Source organism: Mustelus asterias, chromosome 11 (assembly GCF_964213995.1).
Source record: "Mustelus asterias chromosome 11, sMusAst1.hap1.1, whole genome shotgun sequence".
Taxonomy (NCBI): domain Eukaryota; kingdom Metazoa; phylum Chordata; class Chondrichthyes; order Carcharhiniformes; family Triakidae; genus Mustelus; species Mustelus asterias.
Window position 1 is genome coordinate 81875406 of NC_135811.1, and position 25116 is coordinate 81900521.

The 25116-nt window shown below is 45.9% G+C and overlaps 1 protein-coding gene across 1 annotated transcript in view; it reads left to right on the top strand.

Moving 5' to 3' along the window:
- The first annotated feature begins 1456 nt into the window (after nt 1-1456).
- The window catches only part of LOC144500957 (tumor necrosis factor receptor superfamily member 16-like), a 168479-nt gene continuing 144819 nt past the window's right edge, over nt 1457-25116 (top strand). Inside the window, exon 1 of the mRNA XM_078224454.1 lies at nt 1457-1634. Coding sequence (XP_078080580.1) covers nt 1599-1634 — 36 coding nt within the window. The 5' untranslated portion in view covers nt 1457-1598. The remainder of the gene's footprint in view (nt 1635-25116) is intronic.

Sequence of the window (25116 nt, forward strand, 5' to 3'; positions counted from 1 at the left end):
GATCTCCTCACTCTCTGTCCCGCAGCTAGCCCCAATTCCCTAGGGATACCTCTGTCCCCCTGACCGCATTCCCACCTTCCTAATGCTGTAATCAGACTAACGGTCAAAGGCTTCTGAACTTCACAACTCATTCCAATGGAATAAACCCTCTTGCACAGTGTGAGCCACAGGCTTACTCCCACCTGTTGTCTGGAGGGGTCTTGACCCATACACACAGCTACTGGCAATGGGTCAGTTTACATTGAACTGTCCCCCTCCCCCTTCCCAATTGCAGCACCTTAGAATGGGGGTCTGGTGTGCCGGGGTCACTTAGGCCTTGCTCCCACCCAGTGGGTTATCAGACAGTTGGCTGGTAAACATAACTGTCCTTAGTCTGGTGTTACAATATGTTGATACTTACACTTTCAATATAAAACAAATGATTAACCCTCACCTGTAATATATTGGAAGTTGGCTCCTGGTGGCCTGGACATTGTCCCAAACCTTCAAATTTCAACTTATGGGTTGTTCTACAGAGAGAAAACTTTGGTCAACACCACCGCCCCCCCCCCCCCCCCCCCACATCCCCCCCACACCCCACCAGAGCTGTACTAAACACACACACACATTCACACACACTCTTTCACTCACACACATTCTCTCACTCACACACTCTTTCTCTCTCATACACACTCACCCCCACACACTTATACACTCACTCACACTTATACTCAGTCACACACATACACATTCACACACATTCTCACTCACACACACTCTCCCACACACTCTCTCTAACACACACACTCTTACACACACTCACTCACACTCACACACTCACCCCCACACACAAATACACTCACTCACACTCATACTTACACACTCTCACTCACACTCTCTCACACACACACTCTCACCCCCCACACACACATACACACACACACTCATACTCATTCACACACACACTGTCACACACTCAGTCGCACACTCTCTCACACATACTCACCCCCCACACATGCACACTTACACTCATATTCACACATACATTCACACACACACTGTCACACACACACTCACATACACTCACACACTCACTCTCATTCACACACACATACACTCATTCACATTCACACACACTCACATATCCCCACTCACTACTTGCACACACACTCACCCCCCACACACATGCACACTCACACTAATACTCAGTCACACTCATACACACTGCCACATACACGCACATTCACACACACACACACTCATTCACATACAGCTCTGCCCGATCGCACATTTGAAGAGGTGTGTCTGGAAGGAACCTTTCATTCAAGACTCTCATTCCGGAGGTTGTTGCTGACGATCTTGTTTTCAATATGCCAGCTCGCTGTGTGCGGGGAGGGGATGAGGGATCCAGCCAGCCAACCAGTGAGAAGCTGGGAGAGATGATTGGGATGTAAAGGCTGGGAAGCTCAGCCCCAGAGGCGCAGCGCTGGTCCTCACTGCCTTTCACACACTGGAGATGTAACACAGGCTGCAAGAGCAGCGCCTACTCCAGTCTAGAGCCACATTCTCGCTTCCAGAGCAGGATATAGACGCCAATCTCGTTATCAGGAGGCAGCACAATGGGACTTGTACGGCTCATTTTGCTTTTTGCAGCGGTAAGTGCTACTTATTTGATATTTTAACTGCTTATTCAGATTGTACAGAGCTCGTGTCCCTTCCAGCAGAACCTGGGGGGATTCTAACGCGAATGGGGATTAACAGTGTGTCCTCACCCCGCTTACCTGTGATCATCCGTAACAAACCTGCACTGTGATGGAGCTTGAAGAACATTCACCCCTCGTTTATCCAGCAGCTTCTTTAAAGGAAATTCCCAGATGTCAGGTAGAAAATGCACCCAATCTACGCCTTGCAGGGGATTGAGTGCTTTTTTAAAAAAAAATTAAGAGTCTTTCCTCTCTGGTTGTCTATGTCTCTCCCTGAATGATTTTGAGAAACTGCAGTGACATCAGGCTGAATGTGTTTCAGAGACAGAGAGAGAAGAGATTCCAACCAGCCCACTTCACCTCCCCTCTGCTCACTGCATCCCATTTCAGGTTTAACCGGGATGCACTGAATCATCACAAACCCTCGCTCACTCTGTCCCCATTATCGGAAAAGATGGATTTCCAATTAGGGTTTCAAACTGAAAGATGATTAATTGCTCTCATTGGATGGCCAGTATCTATAGACAGGTTAAAACACATTTCACCCAGACCCCGAAACCTGTGCAGAGATCACTCAGAATTGGGGAAGTTGTTCCAATTCCCTTTCGATCCCATATTGCTGCTTTTAAAAAGAATACTTTCTGACATTCTCTCCCCTGTCACTCCCCTAAATCCGGGCTGATTCGGCCCCAACCCACTCTCCATACTGTTGTCAGAGTCAATTTATAAATTGTAGCTTACAAATGCCCCCAAATCTTGGGATGGGAAAGCTCTGCAGACGCGGTGCAATGTACCCAGTTGCTGGTCTGACTCTCTGCGGGAAACAGCATTCTATCCACCAGGCGAATCTCCAGATAGGCATGTTGTCAATCTGACTGCCTCACTCACCCAGTCCCGGCTTCCAACGGCTATCCCGAATGAAAATATTTCACCTTCACAGACATTTGTGCAGGAGTGAGTGTGGGGCAAAAGGGGAAATGAAGAATTGAGGACAACATTCTTAAAATGAAGAATTGAGGACAGTTCTTCATTTGGAAGCAATTTGAACTCAGACAACCGCGCTGTTTTCAGACAAACAAGGGGGGAAAAACAGACAAGGACTTTCACTGCACTGGTCAAAGTGGCCAAAACTCTGCAACCAGTCTGTGCGGCTAAAAGGTGGAACTGAAAGGGCTGTTGGGGGGGGGTTAAAATTAAAATATATCTGTACTCATAATATAGTGGCGTGGCTTATTATACATCAGATGAAATGTGGTGGACGGGTAAAGGACAAGAGCGAATAGTTTATTGAACCCATTGTATAAATCTTGCTGTGAGCGACATCAAGAGATGGAAAGGTAGACAGTAAACTTTATAATAAATCAAAGGATAAAAAGAATGCAGGAGGGGTTCTGTCCGAGATTCCTGTTTCAAATTGCAACACATAACCATTTTTAACATATAGGTAGGTCTAGAAGGTAGGGATGTGTTCGGCACAACTTGTGGGCCGAAGGGCCTGTTTGTGCTGTAGTTTTTCTATGTTTCTATACATTTTCCATTTACAATTGTCTGATTGGAATCAGATCCTGAAACTCTTTCCAGGGAGGGCGTAAATTGAGTCTGGCTGTTCTTGCAAGTGTATGCAGCTCCTTGCTACAGGCTAAATAAATCCATTCCTTCATCGATCTGGCCAGCAAGGGGCGCAAATAGCAAATGGCCTCGTTTATAGATTGCCTTGAGAGTTTCAGAGCAGCCGCGAGAGACATCGAAATACTCTTTTAGAGAGGGAGAAAAAAATACGCTTTCTAAACCAGCACCCCTTGTCCTTTGGGGGAGCAAGTCAGTAAATGAAACAAACAAACAACAGCATAGCAGGGCTAATAATTCATCAGCTCCCTGGATATTTATCATTCCTCCAGCTCATCCTCCAATTGGGTTGATAAAAAGGACAACTGTTCACGATTCTCACTAGCTGACCAAAGACAGAAGTGCAATATTTTTCACAGAGACGGGGTTTTGTAGGCTATAGAATATTTTGCGATAGCGGTGTTTTGAAACATACTCGGTTAACGCAATTCAACTCAAAAGGGGAATTGAATAAGTGCTCGGAAAGGAAGGATATTGAAGGACACAAGGGTGAAATTGGATTAAAACCCGATCGGTGTAGTGGGAGGCAGTGGCATAGTGGTATTGTCGCCGAGCTAGTAATCCAGAGACCCCCGGGTCATGCTCTGGGGACCTGCGTTCGAATCCCGTCATGGCACATACTGAAATTTCAATTCAATAAAAAGGTAGAATTATAGGATTAATTATCACCATGAAACCATTGTAGGCTTTCATATAAAAAAAATCTGGTTCACTAATGCCCTTTCGGGAAGGAAATCTGGCATCCTTACCTGGCCTACCCATGTGTAACACCAGTCCCCTTAGGATTGGGCAATAAATGCTGGCAATGCCCAGGTCCCATATAAAAATAAGTTAGAGGACATGTGCAAATGAGCCAATTGTGTAATTCAGCTACCCCAGCCTGAGATCAGCAATTAAAATTGATGAGAATGTATTGGGAAACGATAAATCTGTATAAGGTAGAAGATTCATTTTTAATTACGACAGCTCTGACCAAGGGTCATCCAGACTCGAAACTTTGGCTCTATTCTCTCTCCACAGATGCTGTCAAACCTGCTGTGATTTTTTCAGCATCTTCTGTTTTTGTTTCAGATTCAGAGTCATTTGCTTTTATTTTAGGTTACCTAGCTTTTATTGGTTGGCTTGTAAACTATTGAAGCCAGGCTTCTTTCTCTCCAGATTATGTTTCTAATTGCTTGTCTCTCCAGATTGTGTCTCTAATTAGCAATCACTTGCTTGAGTCTGCCATCACCACCGTTCATCTATAATTTACTAAATTATCTTGCACACTTTTCACCTAATGTTAGCGATTTGAAGTGAAATTTTCAGTCGGTAGACATAACAAGTGAAGCGGTAATGCCACACACTAACAGCCACGCTGTGTTAGCTCAACATTCAACTACACAATAACATTTTTGTATTTCGAGCTGAGTCCCATAAAACATAGCAATGCAATTTATTAAGAGCTTCCAGCTCACAAGGAGGCATCAACTCAACCAAAACATCCAACAACCTGGTCTGAGAACTCTGCTCACATCCTGAGAGCTGCTACAAATGGCACCACAATGGCTGAGACAATCCACAACATTCGAAAACAATCAACAACATTATATAACAATCAGCAACATACTAAATTTAAAAAAATCTTAACATAAAGTCAATTTATCCAACCTTCCAATATTAATGGATCAATTGGAACAAAATCTAGGTTTCAGCCTTGCATTTTTGCCAAACACTAATGAGTTCTTCCTTGGGCTACATCAAATCCGTGTACCAAGTTTCAATGAAACCAATCCATTCATTTTTGAGATATATACAGACTAACAAACATGAGTGAAAATATTACCTTTGCCCCTCTTCAGTGGCAGAGGGAATGAGCTGAGTGCAATGGGTGTTGGAGCAGTGCAGTGAGGTATCAAGAAAAGGGTTTCCGATGAGATGTAATTGTGAGAATCTGTACTAATCTCAAAAGTTGCCGGGATGGGCTAGGAAGGGGGTGACCCAACAATAAGGTGCACTGGCAATGAGGACCGGGACTCTCTGATCTCATTCGCCCCCACCACCACTGCCAACAGAAACGGAGAATTTGGTGTTCAGTCAAAATTCCATTCAATGCAGCAGGACCGCAGAATCCCAGTCGCGGGTGAGGTCGGAGGATTCCGGCCAAGGAGTGGGGTAGAAGCTAGGAAAACAGCTTTCAGACTTGTAATATGTAGAGTCCCTACTGCACAAATGTCAGTACCACTCTGGGAAAATTAAAGGTAACTGTTCCAATGGCATAAACGCATTAAAATCAATTTCAAAATTGTAAATATTTACAGTGATCAACTGAAAAGAACTATAATTTGATTGGAAACGTCTTTTGATTGGTGTGTTTACACTTCTGATCACCTCAGCACAGTCTCTTGGTTTTGCATTAGGGAAATCCTATTGTACACATAGCTGAACAAACTGAATTAACTCACTGGTGTTTACTGGAACTACATTAACAGTGAATCAGATCTAACCTCAAACAACTATCCTTTCAACCAAATGCCACGGTGTGACAGTTTATTTAGCTAATGCTGTGCTAACAAGATTGATTCCACTTAGATATGTACAGAGATATACTGAGTAAGTTTGATAGCTTGTCTCCATGAAAGGGAGGTCATGAAAACAAATGAAAAACAGCTAAAAACACAACTCTACAGACATTTAGAAAAAGGCATTTTTCAGCCATTACAATAGATTTTGTAGAAATAATGTCACTAATTACTCATTCCTGGGAAATAGGTCTTGGCCAAAGTTTGTGTCATAGAACCCCTACAGTGCAGAAGGAGGCCATTCGGCCCATCGAGTCTTCACCGACTACAATCCTACCCAGGCCCTATTCCCGTAACCCCACATATTAACCCTGCTAATCCCCCTGACACTAGGGTCAATTTAGCATGGCTAATCAACCTAATCTACACATCTTTGGACTGTGGGAGGAAACCGGAGCACCCGGAGGAAACCCATGCAGACACGGGAAGAATGTGAAAACTCCTCACAGACAGTGACCTGAGGCCGGAATTGAACCGGATTTATGCTGCTGTGAGGCAGCAGTGTTGTATGATCTCTCATCTTGTTTCTACCACAACCTGGCTTAATCACCTCATTTATCTTGGATCTGTGCTTAAAACCAAATGTAAATGAAGAAGCAGTGTTTGGGATTAATTGGTAACACTTCCAAAGATCTGGCAAAGGCAGTGATAACTCCAGCAGTGACCTCCATCTGCATGGTATCATTCTTTGATCTTTTATTCATGTATTTTGTTTTTGTTTTCGAAACTCATCTTTTCCTTGTCTTACTGTCAGGCAGGGAGGAAATGGCCGAGTGAGGGAACCATGGTTCACAAAAGAGGTGGAATGTCTTGTGAAAAGGAAGAGGGAAGCTTATGTAGGGATGAGGAAACAAGGTTCAGATGGCTCGATTGAGGGTTACAAGTTAGCAAGGAATGAGCTGAAAAAGGGGCTGAGGAGAGCTAGGAGGGGACATGAGAAGTCCTTGGCGGGTCGGATCAAGGAAAACCCCAAGGCTTTTTACTCTTATGTGAGGAATAAAAGAATGACCAGGGTGAGGTTAGGGCCGGTCAAGGACAGTGGTGGGAACTTGTGTATGGAATCAGTAGAGATAGGCGAGGTGATGAATGAATACTTTTCTTCAGTGTTCACCAAGGAGAGGGGCCATGTTTTTCAGGAAGAGAAGGTGTTACAGGCTAATAGGCTGGAGGAAATAGATGTTCGGAGGGAGGATGTATTGGCAGTTTTGAATAAACTGAAGGTCGATAAGTCCCCTGGGCCTGATGAAATGTATCCTAGGATTCTTTGGGAGGCGAGGGATGAGATTGCAGAGCCTTTGGCTTTGATCTTTGGGTCCTCGCTGTCCACGGGGATGGTGCCAGAGGACTGGAGAGTGGCGAATGTTGTTCCTCTGTTTAAGAAAGGGAATAGAAATGACCCTGGTAATTATAGACCGGTTAGTCTGACTTCGGTGGTTGGTAAATTGATGGAAAAGGTCCTTAGGGATGGGATTTACGACCATTTAGAAAGATGCGGATTAATCCGGGATAGTCAGCACGGATTTGTGAAGGGCAAATCGTGCCTCACAAATTTGATAGAATTTTTTGAGGAGGTAACTAGGTGTGTTGATGAAGGTAGGGCGGTTGATGTCATATACATGGATTTTAGTAAGGCGTTTGATAAGGTCCCCCATGGTCGGCTTATGATGAAAGTAAGGAGGAGTGGGATAGAGGGAAAGTTGGCCGATTGGATAGGTAACTGGCTATCTGATCGAAGACAGAGGGTGGTGGTGGATGGAAAATTTTCGGACTGGAGGCAGGTTGCTAGCGGAGTGCCGCAGGGATCGGTGCTTGGTCCTCTGCTCTTTGTGATTTTTATTAATGACTTAGAGGAGGGGGCTGAAGGGTGGATCAGTAAATTTGCTGATGACACCAAGATTGGTGGAGTAGTGGATGAGGTGGAGGGCTGTTGTAGGCTGCAAAGAGACATAGATAGGATGCAAAGCTGGGCTGAAAAATGGCAAATGGAGTTTAACCCTGATAAATGTGAGGTGATTCATTTTGGTAGGACTAATTTAAATGTGGATTACAGGGTCAAAGGTAGGGTTCTGAAGACTGTGGAGGAACAGAGAGATCTTGGGGTCCATATCCACAGATCTCTAAAGGTTGCCACTCAAGTGGATAGAGCTGTGAAGAAGGCATATAGTGCGTTAGCTTTTATTAACAGGGGGTTGGAGTTTAAGAGCCGTGGGGTTATGCTGCAACTGTACAGGACCTTGGTGAGACCGCATTTGGAATATTGCGTGCAGTTCTGGTCACCTCACTATAAGAAGGATGTGGAAGCGCTGGAAAGAGTGCAGAGGAGATTTACCAGGATGCTGCCTGGTTTGGAGTGTCGGTCTTATGAGGAAAGGTTGAGGGAGCTGGGGCTGTTCTCTCTGGAGCGGAGGAGATTGAGGGGAGACTTAATAGAGGTTTATAAAATGATGAAGGGGATAGATCGAGTGAACGTTCAAAGACTATTTCCTCGGGTGGATGGAGCTATTACGAGGGGGCATAACTATAGGGTTCATGGTGGGAGATATAGGAAGGATATCAGAGGTAGGTTCTTCACGCAGAGAGTGGTTGGGGTGTGGAATGGACTGCCTGCAGTGATAGTGGAGTCAGACACTTTAGGAACATTTAAGCGGTTATTGGATAGGCACATGGAGCACACCAGGATGGTAGGGAGTGGGATAGCTTGATCTTGGTTTCAGATGAAGGTCGGCACAACATCGTGGGCCGAAGGGCCTGTTCTGTGCTGTAATGTTCTATGTTCTATGTACTCTGAGTTCGTTCTGTTGTTGGCCAAATAAAACATGCTCTCAAACAATGGCACACCATCAGCATGCTTATCAAATAATCTCGAGGCAAGACACTTTGTGCAGTAACGATTTTTAAGCATAGACATTGTTCACTGCCTATATTCTGCAGACACGTTAATGTAGGTGCTGTTTCTTGTCCATAATGGATACCCAGAGGAATAAAAATCATTGCCTATATTTGAGGCTCCACTATTTACTAGGGCAGGACTTCCAAAAGTAGGGGCAGAGGTTCCGAGGTTTCATTAAATGGTTTGGAGATTTGCTTCCACAAATGTGTATGTTTCTTTAAAAAACAGGATTACGCACTACCATCCCACTCCCATGTCCATCCACCTGCCCTACGCGTGCTTGGCCCCCTGTCAAGTAGGTTATGCTGCAGCAGAGGGCACAGCTCAGAAACTAGCAGGTTCATGTTGCTGGGATTGGGATGCGCTCAGCACAAAGTGACCTGTAGTGTTGGGCAATGATCTAGGCTGGGAATAGAGGTAGAATGGAGGCAGAGATGGGGAATTTGGTAATTAGGGGATGGAATTCAAGTTCAGGATCTTGTGGCACAGTGGGTAGCATTCCTGCCTCTGAGCCAGAAGCTCTGGGTTCGAGTCCTACACAGTAAGAGGTTTAACAACACCAGGTTAAAGTCCAACAGGTTTATTTGGTAGCAAATGCCATTAGCTTTCGGAGTGCTGCTCCTTCGAGTCCTACCTCAGGACTTGATGGCCAAGAAAAGGTGCGTTCATAATGCGGCCAAACACGTTGAGTATCAACCTGCAAAATCTTTTCAGACACGTCACTGGCTGGCGGTAAGAGTAGGAGAAACTCCTGGTCAGCCACGCTTGATGTGGAGTGGTGACCCTCAAACTATAAGGCCCTCGCAATAAATTAGTGACCTGTCCGAGGAACAACTAGCTATGGAAACAGATGAAAGTCTGCCTTAGTGCACCACTAGGTGTGGGAAGAGAACTGGAGTGGGGAGAGTTCAAATTCAGGGGAGGAGTTGATCATGGAACAATGTGTCTGATCATGGAAGGGAAATAGAACAGGTGGGTCAGAGAAGGTCTAAGCATTCCTGCACCTCCTGGCCCATAAACAGTGCCAGAAAGGCACTTACCTCTTCCTTGCAGCAGTCCTCAATTCCCTTTAGCTGCTGGGTCTCTCACGGCTCAGCAAACTCAGTAGACAAAAATTAAATTTAAAATGGAGATGATATCTGATGCACAGAACCTCATTTAAATATTGAAATGAACCATGTGCTGCTTGGGGCGGGCAAACAATCTGCTCCCTTGTCCTGTCTCCAAGAAAACCAAATTTTAAGATGATTTTTGTTCTGTACCCACACCATTTGGGATTAAAATATACCCATGGTCTAGGTCTAGCTTGATTGACCCCACTTTCATGTGGCACAGTGGTTAGCACTGCAGCCTCACAGCATCAGGGACCCAGGTTCAATTCTGGCCCTGGGTCACTGGCTGTGTGGAGTTTGCACGTTCTCCCTGTGTCTGAGTGGGTTTCCTCCGGGTGCTCCGGTTTCCACCCACACTCCAAAGATGTGCGGGTTAGGTTGACTAGCCATGCAGAAATTGCCCCTTACTGTCAGGAGGATTAGGAAGGTAAATATGTGGGGTTACAAGAATAGGGCCAGAGTGGGATTGTGGTCCCAACTTTCTGAATATATTTCTGTCCTTTCTCTTTATATTTGATTTGACGCAAATTAACATGATCGATATGAATGTCCAGGACTTGGACCATTTTCCATTCTTTGTATGAGTGGCATAGGGGTTAGCACTGCTGCCTCATAATGCAAAGGACCTGGGTTCGATTCCTGGCTTGGGTCACTCTCTGTGTGGAGTTTGCACATTCTCCCTGTGTCTGCGTGGGTTTCCTCCGGGTGCTCCGATTTCCTCCCATAATCTGAAAGACGTGCTGGCTAGGTGCATTGGCCATGCTAAATTCTCCCTCAGTGTATGCGAACAGGTGCCGGAATGTGGCAGTAGGGGATTTTCACAGTAACTTCATTGCAGTATTAATGTAAACCTACTTGTGACACTAATAAATAAACTTTTTTTAAAAAAGGGTGGTTTTGCCAGACTAGATGCCGCAGGTTGGGTTTACAGGAAGCTCACATCAATTTGACTTTAGGGTCAATGAGTTCCATATGACCATATGTCCATAAAAAGATTTAAAGAGAGAAACTTCATGAAAGTGCTGTGCAACATCTTTCCCCCCCTGCTTGATGAGAGAGGAACTGAAGGAACTGTGCACCTTTTTTTTTTAGCATGTTGCCTTTCCAAATGATTGATGTCATTGTTTTTGTGTCCTTGTAAAGAAATGAAAACCACAGTCGACAAGTACTTCTGCAGAGAGGAGACTCTTTGCGAGTTTTGTCTAAATAAAATCATAGGCAATCACCCTGTCACAATGGTCTCCAAAAACATCCTTAGATGTGAATCACCATCCTTGCACGTAGAGTGTCTCCAGTCTGGCTATCCGAAAACTTGAGATGCCCGAATTACGGATATTTTTAAGAATTTTAGTTAAACAAATAAAATATCTGAAGGGAAAATGCTGGATAAACTCAGCAGGTCTGGCAGCATCCAGGAAGAGAAGCCGAGTTAACATTTCGAGACGATGACCTTTCTAATTTATTTCACATTCCCAACAACCGCATCATTTTGCTTCCAAGTAAAATAACTGTTTATTTGACTAGGTGCTGCGTTGGCAGACTAGTGATCTGAGTGACCTTTGGCCCCACTGGATCCTGGACCCTTGACCCCCCACCCCCACCCCCAACTGAGCTTGGGTTTATCCATCTGACCCAACTGGCTCTAGTCACCCAACCCACAATCTGACATCGACGCAGTCCCAAGTTGTCGGTTGTGAGACACTGTACCATATTTCACTTCTCTTCAATCTTTACTTGTAAACTTCATTGTGTTCATTGCCATTTCATATGGAGAAAAAAGGTGACTACAATATTTCGATAATCTGTAGTTGACGAACTCTGAGAGATGATATCGTGCACAACTGCATTTATTCGCTAATCATAGAACCCCCTACAGTGCAGAAGGAGGCCATTCGGCCCATTGAGTCTGCACCGACTCTCTGACAGAGCATTCCACGCAGGCCTATGCCCATAACCCCATGTATTTACCCTACTAATCCCCCCAACCTACACATCTTGGGACCGAAGGGGCAATTTAACATGGACAATCCACCCATCCTGCATCAGGGCGATTCTCTCAAAAAATTACTAAGTGTTGAACTCACGTAACAATTGGAGTAAACCACACTGGTTTTTTTCAGTGGGATTTTCAAAATGAATCTCCCAGATCCTGTGCGTGGCAAAGTGCCTCAGCGTGAATCCCATTGTGAATCCAGGGGTGGGGCCTATTCCCGTTGGAGCGGCCAGCAGCGTAGCTCTGAGTGGGCCACTGCACTAAGATCAGGGCATGCGCAGTAACCCGCACTGACGGTCTCCCGATCGCTAGCCAGCCCCGTGATCCCCGCCTCGCCGACTGTGCGATCACCCCACAGCCTGATCGCTGGTCTTCCACATGTATGTAGGCCAGCCTACACTCCCCCCCCCCCCCCCCCCCCAACCCCCCCTTCATCTAACTGTCCCCCCTTGGCCCACCTCGATCTCGATCTTCCCCCCCAAACCCTCCCCCGCAGCCCTGGTCTCCCCAACCACCCCGCTGCAGCCCTGACCCCCCCCCCCCCACAAAGCAGGCTGACCATCCCCTGTAACCCCCCCACCCCGATGGCCAGCCCCAATCAGTGGCCTCTCTCCCTCTGTCACTCAGCCCGAATGCAGAGTGGCAATGGGACCCTCCACCCCCATTGATCGCCCCAAGAGGTCCTGTCCCCTTGGCACTGCCCGATGAGCAGTGCAAAGATGTCCCCTGGTCATTGGCACTTTGCCTCTTTGGTAGTGCCGGGGGCCCAGGCTGGCACTGCCAGGCTGGCAATGCCCAGGGGCACAACCCCCGGCACCTCAGTGGCGGGGTGGGGGGGCCTTGATTGCCCCCCCTTCACTCCAGCAGGATCGGGCTGCCAGCCCCCCATAAGTGAGGAGCTACTGTAAACCCTGCTGGAGAGAGCCACTCCTGGTCGGTCGGCGGGGGGAGGTGTGGTAATGCTAACAGGCCTGGAGACTTCAGTCCCGAACCCACTAATGATATTTAAAATATATTTAAATGTCCATTGCATAAATTATTCAGCTCCATGCCGATTTCTGGCATGGAGTTCACGGTGCTGTAAATCCGGCTGCTGGAGACTCGCGGAGGCCATGGCGCCCAGTGGGGATCCGGCAAAATGGCCTCCGCTTGAGTCTCCCGGCCTGCTGTGCTATAAAAGCAGTGCAGTGGGATGGGAGAATCCCACCCCCTCCTCCCCCCATATCTTTGGACTGTGGGTGGAAACTGGATCCCCTGGCAGAAACCCACGCAGAAACGAGGAGAATGTGTAAATCAACTTCCTCTCTGCTGACTGACAAGGGCTCAGTGATAACAAACAAAATAAAAATCTATGAACAAGATGTGAATCCAAAGGGGAGGTAAGTATGGGCTAGATTTATAAAGCAGAAAATGGATGCTTCAAGAGAAAATGTGAAACAAAGGGCCCGATTTTACCATTGCAACGGGCGTGAAAACGTGGTAAAGTTGGGTGTGAGGCCATTAACGCGATCCGCACCCACGTCCGCGCAGATTGCCACTTTACCCAAACCCGGGAATGGCGGCAATCCGCTTTGCACCCAAAATGGGCGCAACGGCGATTTAAATGCATTTAAATTGAATTAATGAACTGCCTGTCCAACTTTATCAGCATTTCCCCCTTTACCACCGCGTTTGCCGATCTGGAACTGCGCCGTAATGGACCTGCTAAATAAAAGTCTGAATTGGGCGCTCCAGCTGCTGAAGAGTGAGTTCAGAGCTTCCAACGGCTCTCTGACTCAGATCAGTGGTGGGGGGAAGGAGGGAGGCGGGTCAGATCATTCTCTGGTTAGGTGGGGGGGGCAGGGGAGTGAGGCCAGATTGTTGTCTGGTTGGGGGTGGGAAGAGGAGGAGGCGGGTCAGATGTATCTCTGTGGGGGGGAGGGCCGATCGTTGTCTGGTGGGGAGGGAGGAGGAGGCAGGTCAGATGTTCCTTTGGGGGGGGGGGGGGAGGCGGGGTGAGTGAGGCCAGACCATTCTCTGGGGGAGGGAGGGGAGTGAAGCCAGATTGTTGATTTGGGGAGGGGGGGGGGGGGTGGCGGAGGAGGGAGGTGGGTAAGATGTCTCTGGTGGTGGCGGGGGAGGGGGGGGGAGGCCCGATTGCTTACTGGTGGGGGGGGGCAGATGGATCTGTGGTGGGGGGGGGGGTCAGATTGATCTCTGATGAGCGCGTGGGGGGGACAGGGGGGGTCCGCTGCCACTCTGCAGGCAATCGGTGAGGGGGGGGGGGTGTGGGGAGGGGGCAGGGGTGGTCATCGGTCTGGGTAGCGGGGGAGGTGTTGATAAGGGGGACAGCGATGTCTGTGAGTAGTGGGGGGGTTGGATAAGGGGGACAGTGATGTGTGTGGGTCATTGGGGGGGGTGTATAAGGGGGACAGTGATGTGTGTGTGTAGTGGGGGGATTGGATATGGGGGGTGGATAAGGGGGACAGTGATGTGTGTGGGTAGTGGGGGGATTGGATATGGGAGGTGGATAAGGGGGACAGTGATGTGTGTGGGTAGTGGGGGGGTTGGATAAGGGGGACATTAATGTGTGTGGGTCGTTGGGGGGGGTGGATAAGGGGGACAGTGATGTGTGTGTGTAGTGGGGGGTTTGGATATGGGGGGTGGATAAGGGGGACAGTGATGTGTGTGGGTAGTGGGGGGATTGGATATGGGGGGTGGATAAGGGGGACAGTGATGTGTGTGGGTAGTGGGGGGGTTGGATAAGGGGGACAGTGATGTGTGTGGGTAGTGGGGGAGGTGGGTAAGGGGGACAGTGATGTGTGTGTGTAGTGGGGGGATTGGATATGGGGGGTGGATAAGGGGGACAGTGATGTGTGTGGGTAGTGGGGGGGTTGGATAAGGGGGACATTAATGTGTGTGGGTCATTGGGGGGGGTGTATAAGGGGGACAGTGATGTGTGTGTGTAGTGGGGGGATTGGATATGGGGGGTGGATAAGGGGGACAGTGATGTGTGTGGGTAGTGGGGGGATTGGATATGGGGGGTGGATAAGGGGGACAGTGATGTGTGTGGGTAGTGGGGGGGTTGGATAAGGGGGACAGTGATGTGTGTGGGTAGTGGGGGAGGTGGGTAAGGGGGACAGTGATGTGTGTGGGTAGTGGGGGAGGTGGGTAAGGGGGACAGTGATGTGTGTGGGCAGTGCGGGGGGTGGATAAGGCGGACAGTGATGTGTATGGGTAGTGGGGGGGTGGGTGGATAAGGGGTTCAGTGATGTCTGTGGGGGCCATCGCTCCTGCTTTTCACTCCCGGGCCCCTTTCTCTGCTTTCTGTGGCCCGGGAGTGATCTGACACGGGCGCGCTTTTTCAAATTTTTTTCCAACTGTGCATGTGCAGTTCGGAGCTCCGGTCGTTTCGGGTGCGCTAAGCCCCGCCCACAGTGCGAATGGGACCCGCGATTTTTTTTTCAGACAAAGTGCTAATGGGGGCGCCTCAAAGCAGATTTCCAAGTTCGATCTGCATTATGCCCAGATTCAGCACTTAGAATGAAAATAGTAAAATTGGGCCCAAAGTCAAAGTCACAGGGTCTAAGTAGTAAGATTAGATAGAACTGTCCTCTATCACCTCTGCAATGTAGGTTGTGCTGTCGATCAGATTGATAGTGAGAGTTCATCAGACAGACAGTTACCCAAGGCTGGAATCAAACCCGGGTCCCTGGCACTGTGAGGCAGCAGTGCTAACCACAGTGCCACCGTGCCGCCCGTATAGTTTAGGCTTTTTCAAGTGCTGCAAAAAGGTTTGGTCAAACTCTAAAAGAAGTTCGACTTTCTCTTTTGGATTACAAATGTTGTACTTTTCAATGTCTGATGTAAACAGACTTGGAAAACAGTTTGACTTTATGAAGCACATTTGATTAGAATATAAAGCTCGGCATCATATTGCAATGAGCATTCCAGTATTTGTACGGAATAGCAGCAGGAAGAATACATGTGGTGAGTGCATACTTTGCCTCTTAGTGGATCTCTGAATCAGATACTGCAAAAATACCCCCCAGAGCTTTACCACCGAGCCCGGGTGCAGTTCAATTTAAATGACTGCTAAAATCTCAGAAGAGCATCTTGTGCTGTATCGATGCAACATTTCCGTTTCCTCTTATCCATCAATCTGAGCTACAGCACAACCTACATTGCAGAGCTGATAGAGGAAGGTTCTATCTAACCTTACTACTTAGACCCTGTGACCTGACCTGCCACTTTGACTTTGTTTCACATTTCCTTTTGAAGCATCCATTTTCTGTTTTATTACATCCAGCCCGTTCTTGCTTCCTCTTTGGATTCAACTCTTACTCATGGATTTTTCTTTTGTTATCACTGAGCCCTTGTCAGTCGCAGAGAGGAAGTTGATTTGTGCTGATATCTACAAGTTAGTAATGTAAACCCAACTGCTTCCGATGTGCGGAGGTTTATTGGCTGCTAGTGAAGAGTTGGTATATTGCACAGTAGGTACCATAGGATCCCTACACTGCAGAAGGAGGACATTCGGCCAATCGAGTCTGCACTGAGTCTCTGACAGAGCATCTTACCCAGGCCTTACCCCATAATCCCACGCATCAAGCCCACTAATTCCCCCCAACCTTTACATCTTTGGTCACTAAGGGGTAATTTAGCACGGCCAATCCACCTAACCTGCAGGTCTTTGGAGTGTGGGAGGAAACTGGAGCACCCGGAGTAAACTCACGCAGACGCAGGGAGAATGTGCAAACTCCACACAGACAGTTACCCAAGGCTGGAATCGAACACGGGTCCCTGGAGGTGTGAGGCAGCAGTGCTAACCATTGTGTTACCGTGACGCCCGTACACTACATTACATTACATTACATCAATGGGATTGATAATGGCAAAACAATTTGGATAAGTATTTAGCCTAATTTCAATTAATAATTTGATACTTCATTTCATGAAATAAAACTTTTGTTTGAAAATTTTGATTCACATTTTCACAGACACTAGACCCACAGATATGCCATTTAATAGATTATATATTGGTTGATCCTTCAATAAATTATGTGCCGGAAGCCTAAATAACAATTTACCTCATTTTAACCTTGCCAATTTTCCCCACTAATGGACAATTCCTATTTGAATTAAAGCAGGGTTTTAGTGAGCAGTGTTATGGTGCACAGTTGGATTCCTATATGGATCTTGAGATTTTAGTCAGCATAATAGCTCCTCACAGAAGGTATCTAAAGGCTATCGGTTTCTGAAAGAGATCACTCTGCGTTCAGAAGAAAAATTATGTTAGAAAAGAAAGATTTCTTGTATTTTCAGTAAATCAGTCACACAAAATATTGAAATGGAACCATGGTTGGTGAATGTAACATTAAAACAAAATGGGAAATAAACAAACATAAGACAACACAGAATAACTGCGCATCTTTGTGTTTGGATGTGTCTCAGTTGATTCTGTTACTTCACTTTAACTTTTTTCAAAGTTTATTTATTAGTGCCACAAGTAGGCTTACATTAACACTGCAATGAAGTCACTGTGAAAATCCCCTAGTCGCCACACTCTGGCGCCTGTTTGGGTACACTGAGGGAGAATTTAGCATGGCCAATGTATCTAACCAGCATGTCTTTCGGTTGGTGTAGGTCCACGGGAAACTCAAGGTGGGATTTTTTTCCCTACCCGCGGTGTGTTTGGCAGTGGCGGGAAGCGGCTGGTGGGGATCCTACGGTCCCAATTTGTCAATGGGGTTTCCCATTGAATGCCCCCTCCCCCTCACTGCCGGGAAACGTGCGGCGGGAGTGTGTCATCGGCTGGACACTAACATCCCGCCAGCATGAACGACAGCAAGATTTCGGCGTCAGTTTTGTTTTACACTTGAGCAGAGAAGAGGCGGAAGTGTGGAAAGGGTACTCAAATGGCAATTTGACTTCCCTTTTTTCCCACCTAGTTAGAGATGTTACCGATTTGAAGGGAGATGGCAGGAGGGTGGAATGCGTGTGAGTACTCACTGAGGTTACATTGCTCTCGCACTCAAGTGTATAATAAATTCAATTCCTGATCATTTCTGAACAATTGAGATAAAATTACCCCAACAATTGAATTGATTCTAACAAACATTACAGGTCAATGGATCATTGCTACATTCAGTAGCTAGGTTGAGTTAGCTTGTTAAGTAGCAATAACCCGAAAGTCATGCTACATTTGAGCATAATGGCTGTCGAGTTTTATGTTCAGTGTTGAATGTCATGTCCTTATGTCCTGTTTGAGTTAGCAGAGGCACATTACAATATGTTGAGATTCTGTAAATTTCTAACTATTTAATCTGAACTCAACTCATCAGATGGTTTGAACCTACAGTTGCATTGAGGCCACTGAATTGGCTGAAACCTCTGATTCTTGCATTTACAATTGTAAAGTGCACATGAACTGAGGGTTATTGGGAACAAGGCTCATTCGTGAAATTGTAATTCGAATTAAAAATACCACAAGGAAAGGACTCAAACTTCATGACTGGTCAATAATTTCAAGAAATACATAGAAAATAATACATACTAAGCAGAGCCTTGCAACTTCAAAGCACCTTAAATGGAAGCAATTATGAAGTTGAATGCCAGAGATTTCCCTATCTCATTCACCGTGGAAATCGTAGCAGGAGAGACAAAAAATTTGGTGGAACATTTAAAGGTCTGTTGAGCTTGAGCGGGAATTTCCGGTGTTGGGGCGCATGTGGCAGGAAAATCCTGATCCACGTGTACAAATTTTGCGAACTTAACTTAACTGGCACAGTGGCACAGTGGTTAGCACTGCTGCCTCACAGTGTCAGGGACCGGGGTTTGATTCCCGGCTTGGGTCACTGTCTGTGCGGAGTCTGCACGTTCTCCCCGTGTCTCTGTGGGTTTCCTTCGGGTGCTCCGGTTTCCTCCCACAGTCTAAAGATGTGCAGGTTAGGTGGATTGGCCGGGTAAATTGCCCCTTAGTGTCAGGAGGACTGGCTAGTGTAATTGCATGGGGTTAAGGTTGGGATAGGATTGTAGTCGGTGCAGACTCAAAATGCTGAATGGCCTCTTTCTGCACTGTAGGGTTCTATAACTCAGTTTCCATTCTGGAAGTTGACCACTTAGCTTGAACTTAAGCTTTGATTTTATAGCCATTGAAACCAGCTAAAGGTAAAGCGGGAATGTAAGTTCAACCTTAGTTGAAATCTGTCTGCTTTCTCAATTGTTTAAAAAAATTCTTCAATTATTTACCAGATTCTGTAGATATAATCCTCTGTCTGATCCTGCAACTGATCCCAATGTGGGTGGAGGATACGAAATGTTGCTTTGGAAATTATTTTGGAGAAGTTTATTTAGCATGGCTGCCTAATTGCAAGAATAGTTGATCTTCTCAGCCAACCGCAACGGATCCAATAGCTGACCCACAAAGTTCCTTAAGCATTTAAGCTTTGAGGCCAGAATTCTCTGGCCTTTCACACCCCGGTGCAAGCAAGAGCAGAGAATTTGGCGCTCAGCCAAATCTCTGTTCACGGCAGCAGCAGGACCAGAGAATCCCACCGGCATGAACGGTGGACTTTTTGATGTTTCAGGTGGGATTAAGGTTAGGCCATTCAACCCTTTGAGCCTGTTTCTCAATTCAGTAAGATCATGTCTGATCTGTGCCCTAACTCTACAAACCTGTCTGAGATCCATATCTCTTTAGGCCTTTGGCTATAATGAAAATTGCCGATTTAAAATGAATAATTGATCCAGCATCAATTGCCATTTGTGAGAATTTCAAACATCTACTACTCTTTGTTCATGGAAAAAATTCCTAATTTCATTCGTGAAAGATCAATGTCCCATGGTCCTGGACTCGTAACCAGTCTCTCTATCTCATCCATTTCCCTAGATATCCCAAAAACATTAATCCACCCTTTAATCTCCTAAATTCTGGATAATATAATCTAATTTCCCCTTGGGAATTAATGCCTGAAGTGCAGGTAAAAACTTGTATCTAGTTACAGGGAAAAGTCTATTTTCACCGACCCTGTGGCATTCTTTCATCAATTAAACATTCCTATAATATCATGTTTTCTTCTAATTGTCCGAATTAGGAAAATACTACTTTATACGTGTTCCTTCAGATATCCTTTGATATAAAGGCTATTTAGTTTAGTTTTAGTTTTTGTTTCTCGCTGTCTCCGGGAATCTAGTGATTTCTGTAGAAGTCATAGAATTCTACAGTGCAGAAGGAGGTCATTCAGCCCAGCGACTCTGCACTGACCACAATCCCACCCAGGCCCTATCCCCATAACCCCATGCATTTACACTAGCTAGTCCCCCTGACACTAAGGGGCAATTTATCATGGCCAATGCACCTAACCCACTCATCTTTAGAATGTGGGAGGAATCCAGAGCACCCGGAGGAAACCCACGCAGACACAGGGAGAATATGCAAACTCCACACAGACAGTGACCCAAGCCGGGAATCAAACCTGGGTCCCTGGTGCTGTGAGGCAGCAGTGCCACCGTTCCCCTCCTTTATTTGAACCTTTATCTCTCTGCTCATCCACAATTCCTAATTTCTCCACATTTAGGCCAAGTACTTAGTTTCTTAAGTCATATTTTGTCAGTCCAAATGTTGGGTGGGATTTTCTGGCCATGTGTGTTCCAAGACTGAAAATTCCCACCTGAGGTCAACAGACGTTTAAACAGTCCGCCAAATTTTCTCTCCCGCCCGCTACGATTCCCACGCTGGCATGATGGGAAAATTCCACCCGCTATATCCATTTGAACAGACAGAAATGACTTCTCTTTAATATCTCCTTCAAACGTTAATACCTCCTTCAACACATGACCAGATTACTTGCTCAGGTCCTAGATTGGAGGTTTGAACAGTTTATGACTCGGAGGTGACATTACCACCCAGTGGGGTAAGTGGACACTTCTCAAAGGAGCCGGATTTGAAAATTTCAAACACTTCTCCACAGGCTAATCATCATTTTCCATCTGAATAGCCGAAGCAAAAGGCCCAAGGAATTGTTACTAACCAGGATATAACTGATTAATCTTTTAAGAGTTGATTCTGGATTAGAATGATAGCTGGATTCTATTTTTAACAGTTAGCTTTATCATCAATTTATCATCAGTTTTGGCAAGCTAGGTACCTGACACAAAGAATTTAGTTACATTTTTGCACTGATGGTTTTGATAGGAATGAGCATTCCAGGGACAGTGTGAATAACCTGCCAGCTCTCTTTGACTTGGTCACTTTGACCCTGTGCCAGCTTGTCTATTAATGTGTCAAGCTATAAGTGGCTTGCGATGAATGAGTCAGCTTGATACTCCAGGAAAAAAAGCAATCAAAGCTCTGTCAAGTGAAACATCCATTCACTCTTCAAATCCCAGATTCTTTTTTAAAAACGTAGATTTAAAAATGTCTTTTGCTTTGCTATATCTCCGTTGTGAATGACTTGTGCCAGTTATAGTAAATTAGGGTGAAAAATGTGTAGTGAAAAGATATATACTACAATATATTAAGCCTGAAATACCTAAATCATTGTAACACTTTGGCATCATAGAATCCCTACAGTGCAAAAGGAGGCCATCAAGTCCGTACCAACCCACAATCCCACCCAACCCCTATTCTCGTAACCCCTCATATTTACCCTGCTAGTCCCATTGACACTAGAGTTAATTTAGCATGGCCAATCAACCTAACCCACACATCTTTGGACTGTGGGAGGAAACTGGAGCACCCGGAGGAAACCCACACAGACACGGGGACAATGTGCAAACTCCATACAGACAGTGACCCGAGGCCGGAATTGAACCTGGGTCCCTGGCACTGTGAGGCAGCAGTGCTAACCATTGTGCCACCATGCTGCCCACTGTGCCGCCATGGCCCAATGCTGCCAGTTGCAATTGAATTTTTATTTCTTTGAGAACATATCGTTATGGAAATGGGAAATAATTACACGTTTGGACCGCCATGAGATAAATGTCATTTAATGATGACCTTGTTCCCAAATGAAAACTGCATTCAAATTCATTATTACTTGCCTTCAAAACTGAAAATTGGCTCTGCAGTAAGTTGTTACTTTCTCGTGGTTGCCGACCTGAGGTCTCGATGGATAGAGACACTGGTCGGAGTTCTCTGATCTCACTGTCAGCAAGAATTAAGAATTTGGTACTCAGCCCAATCTCCATTCACAGCAGCGGGACTGGAAAATCCCAGCCGCGGATGAGGTTGGCGAATTCTAGCTGCGGATGAGGTTGGAGAATCCCAGCCATGAATGAGGTCGGAGAATTCCGGCCATGGTTTTTGAGAATTGTAACATACCCCTCTGCGTTCTGCCTGTACGTGACCAATTGTTAGCAGTGCACTGGTTAATTCATTGAGCCAGTTATGAAATCTTATCGTTGGCAAGGCAATGAGTACCTGGAAGATAATTTCTGTTTGAGATAGATCTGGGTGCTATTGATTTATTATTGGAAAGGCGAGATATATCTATCTACACTTAGCAGGATCAGGCAGACTTGCTAAATGGGTAGCTATGATAAACATTGGTTAGAAAAACACTGTTAGCTGAGCATTGAACTCATAGGCAGTGTTCTTCCAACTCATGAAATACCTTGCATTGGCTGGGGACTTGGAAAATCAATCTATGATCTAGCGAAAGGAATTAACCTGTCTTCTTAACCGAGATGGAGAGGAACACATTAGGATTTCAGATATAGATACTCAAAGCTTGGAAGTTCGCCTAGTGGAAGGGTAAGAATTACACAAAGCCAAGTATAAATTTAAACAAAGTGAATAAACACGTGAAATTATACACAGACTGAGCTCGGATGGAAGCTTCTGGAACTGTCTTTTAGTTATTTAAAGTGGACGCTGATGAACTGTCAAGATGGCCACCGGGGAGTTAGATGATTTAGCTTGCTCAGCACTGGCTATCAAGCTTCCAGAAGGTTCTGAAGTAAATAACCATATGTGGAGACCTCCCCTTGGAATGGACCTATTGGGACAAATGTTATCTGTGAAATTCAAACCTGCCATTGTTCACATCTCACTCAAAACGCAGAGTTAATCGCCTCCTGGACTCTGTCTTCAGGTTCGCATTCAACAAAAGAAACCTAAGGAGACCAGTTAAGTGTGAGAGACCACCATCAATCTCCTATTTTAGACCAATGACCATTTAGCTTTAAGACACTCTAACTGGACAGAGGCTGTTGACCATGTGACCAAATCTGGCTTCTGATTCTGAGATCCTTTATTATCCCATGATCCAGAAGGGACTGGGCAGACCACAGGACACCAGCAAGACAACAGCTGCAGAGGAAGGCTGTGCCAACTTCACCTTTTAAGAACCATCAGTGACCAGACTCTGAAACTGGCTGCTGGTCATGAAGCAGCCAAAGTACACAATCTATTCAAGTTTCAAAGTCCAGCTGATCACCAATCTACTAGATATTCAACTAGAAGAAACTTACAATTTGCTGTGAAACTTTTACTAAACAAAGCTTTCACTTCATAGAAGCGGAGACTCTCTACAGTGCAGAAGGAAGCCATTTTGTCCATCGAGTCTGTACCAACTCTCTGACAGAGCATCCCCCCCAGGCCCTATCCCACCTCAGGCCTTATCCGCACAACCCCAGGTATTTACCCTGCCTATCCCCCGAACCTACACCTACACTAAGGGACAATTTAGCATGGCCAATCCACCTAACCTACACATCTTTAAACTGTGTGAGGAAACCAGAACACCTGGGGGAAACCCACACAGATATGCGGAGGACATGCAAACTCCATAGACCCAAGGCCAGAATTGAACCCGGGCCTTTGGCGCTGTGAGGCCACCCCCTCTTTATGTTAAACTCATGAAAGTTTGCTGCTGAACTATTTGACTGGAATACACACTCTAAGGGTAAGAAAAGACACAATTCTATCCATCCCAAAACATAGTGATTACAGGTGGTAAGAGAGCAGATACATTTTGGACATGACACTCAATAAATAAACTAAGAAAAATCTAATGATTGCCGCAAAGCAATTGGTATCTGAATGTGAAATAGAATAATGGAACTGGATAGATATGTGGCAGTAGGAAGTTGTGAGACCTTAAGGATTACAGAAACATAACTCATGTCCACAGATGGGAGTAAATTAAAAATGTGGGGGACATAAAATAGGAAGATAAGAAAATCAGGAAAGGATAAGGTAACAGATTTATAGGGCTGACCTTATGAAACAGTGCCCCTGATGAAGGATATATCAGGAGGATACATTGGGAAGTCAAACTTGTGGCCCCTTAATTTATTTTCTACATGTCAAGTTGTTCAGCGTGCATGCCTGGATTTCCAGCATGTGTTCCTGCCAGACCATACTACCTGCTGGGAGTGCAGCTCACCAATTCAGGCCTTAGATGTTCAGGGATTTGGAATTTTAACTGGACGAAGTGGTATCCTGGGAGCAGATGCAACATGAAATGGGCTGGCATTGGCTGACAGCAGGGCAGAAAATGCGATTGTTTAAAAAAAAGAACAGGACAAAGAAATTAAAATACCATATGGTGAGATATCGCAGGTATGTAAAGGTGTTTTCAATCAACCCAATATAAACCAGAACTAGTTTCGTAGAAGTGAAGACTTTGTAGAATCTGAGCTGATGGAGTGTGCGATAAGGTTGTTTCCCTTCCTTCAAACCTACAAATCTTTTATCATTCGCACTCTAGGCTTTCAGTTGCATTTCACATGAAAGACTTAATTAAACTGAAAGCCACAGGAATCCCCACAAATAAGACTGGATCATAAGCTAGCTACCTGGGCGGCACCGTGGCACAGTGGTTAGCACTGCTGCCTCACAGCGCCAGGGACCCAGGTTCGATTCCCAGCTTGGGTCACTGTCTGTATGGAGTCTGCACATTCTCCCCATGTCGGTGTGGGTTTCCTCCGGGGTGCTCAGGTTTCCTCCCGCAGTTCAAATATGTGGTTAGGTGCATTGGCCATGCTCAATTGCCCCTTAGTGTCAGGAGGTTAATAGGTGGGGTTATGGGGATAGGGCCTGGGTGGGATTGTGGTTGGTGCAGACTCAATGGGCCAAATGGCCTCTTTCTGCACTGTAGGGATTCTATGATTCTATGAAAATAGGAAACATGTGAATATTCATCACAGGTGTTTGCCAGACCAAGTTGCAGTGTTATTCTGAAGTTCCACAGCAGCCAGTTATTTTCGCTGCTCTTTTCATCCCACATAAATAATCTGGGCAGGAAGGTCAACTGTGAGTTCTCAA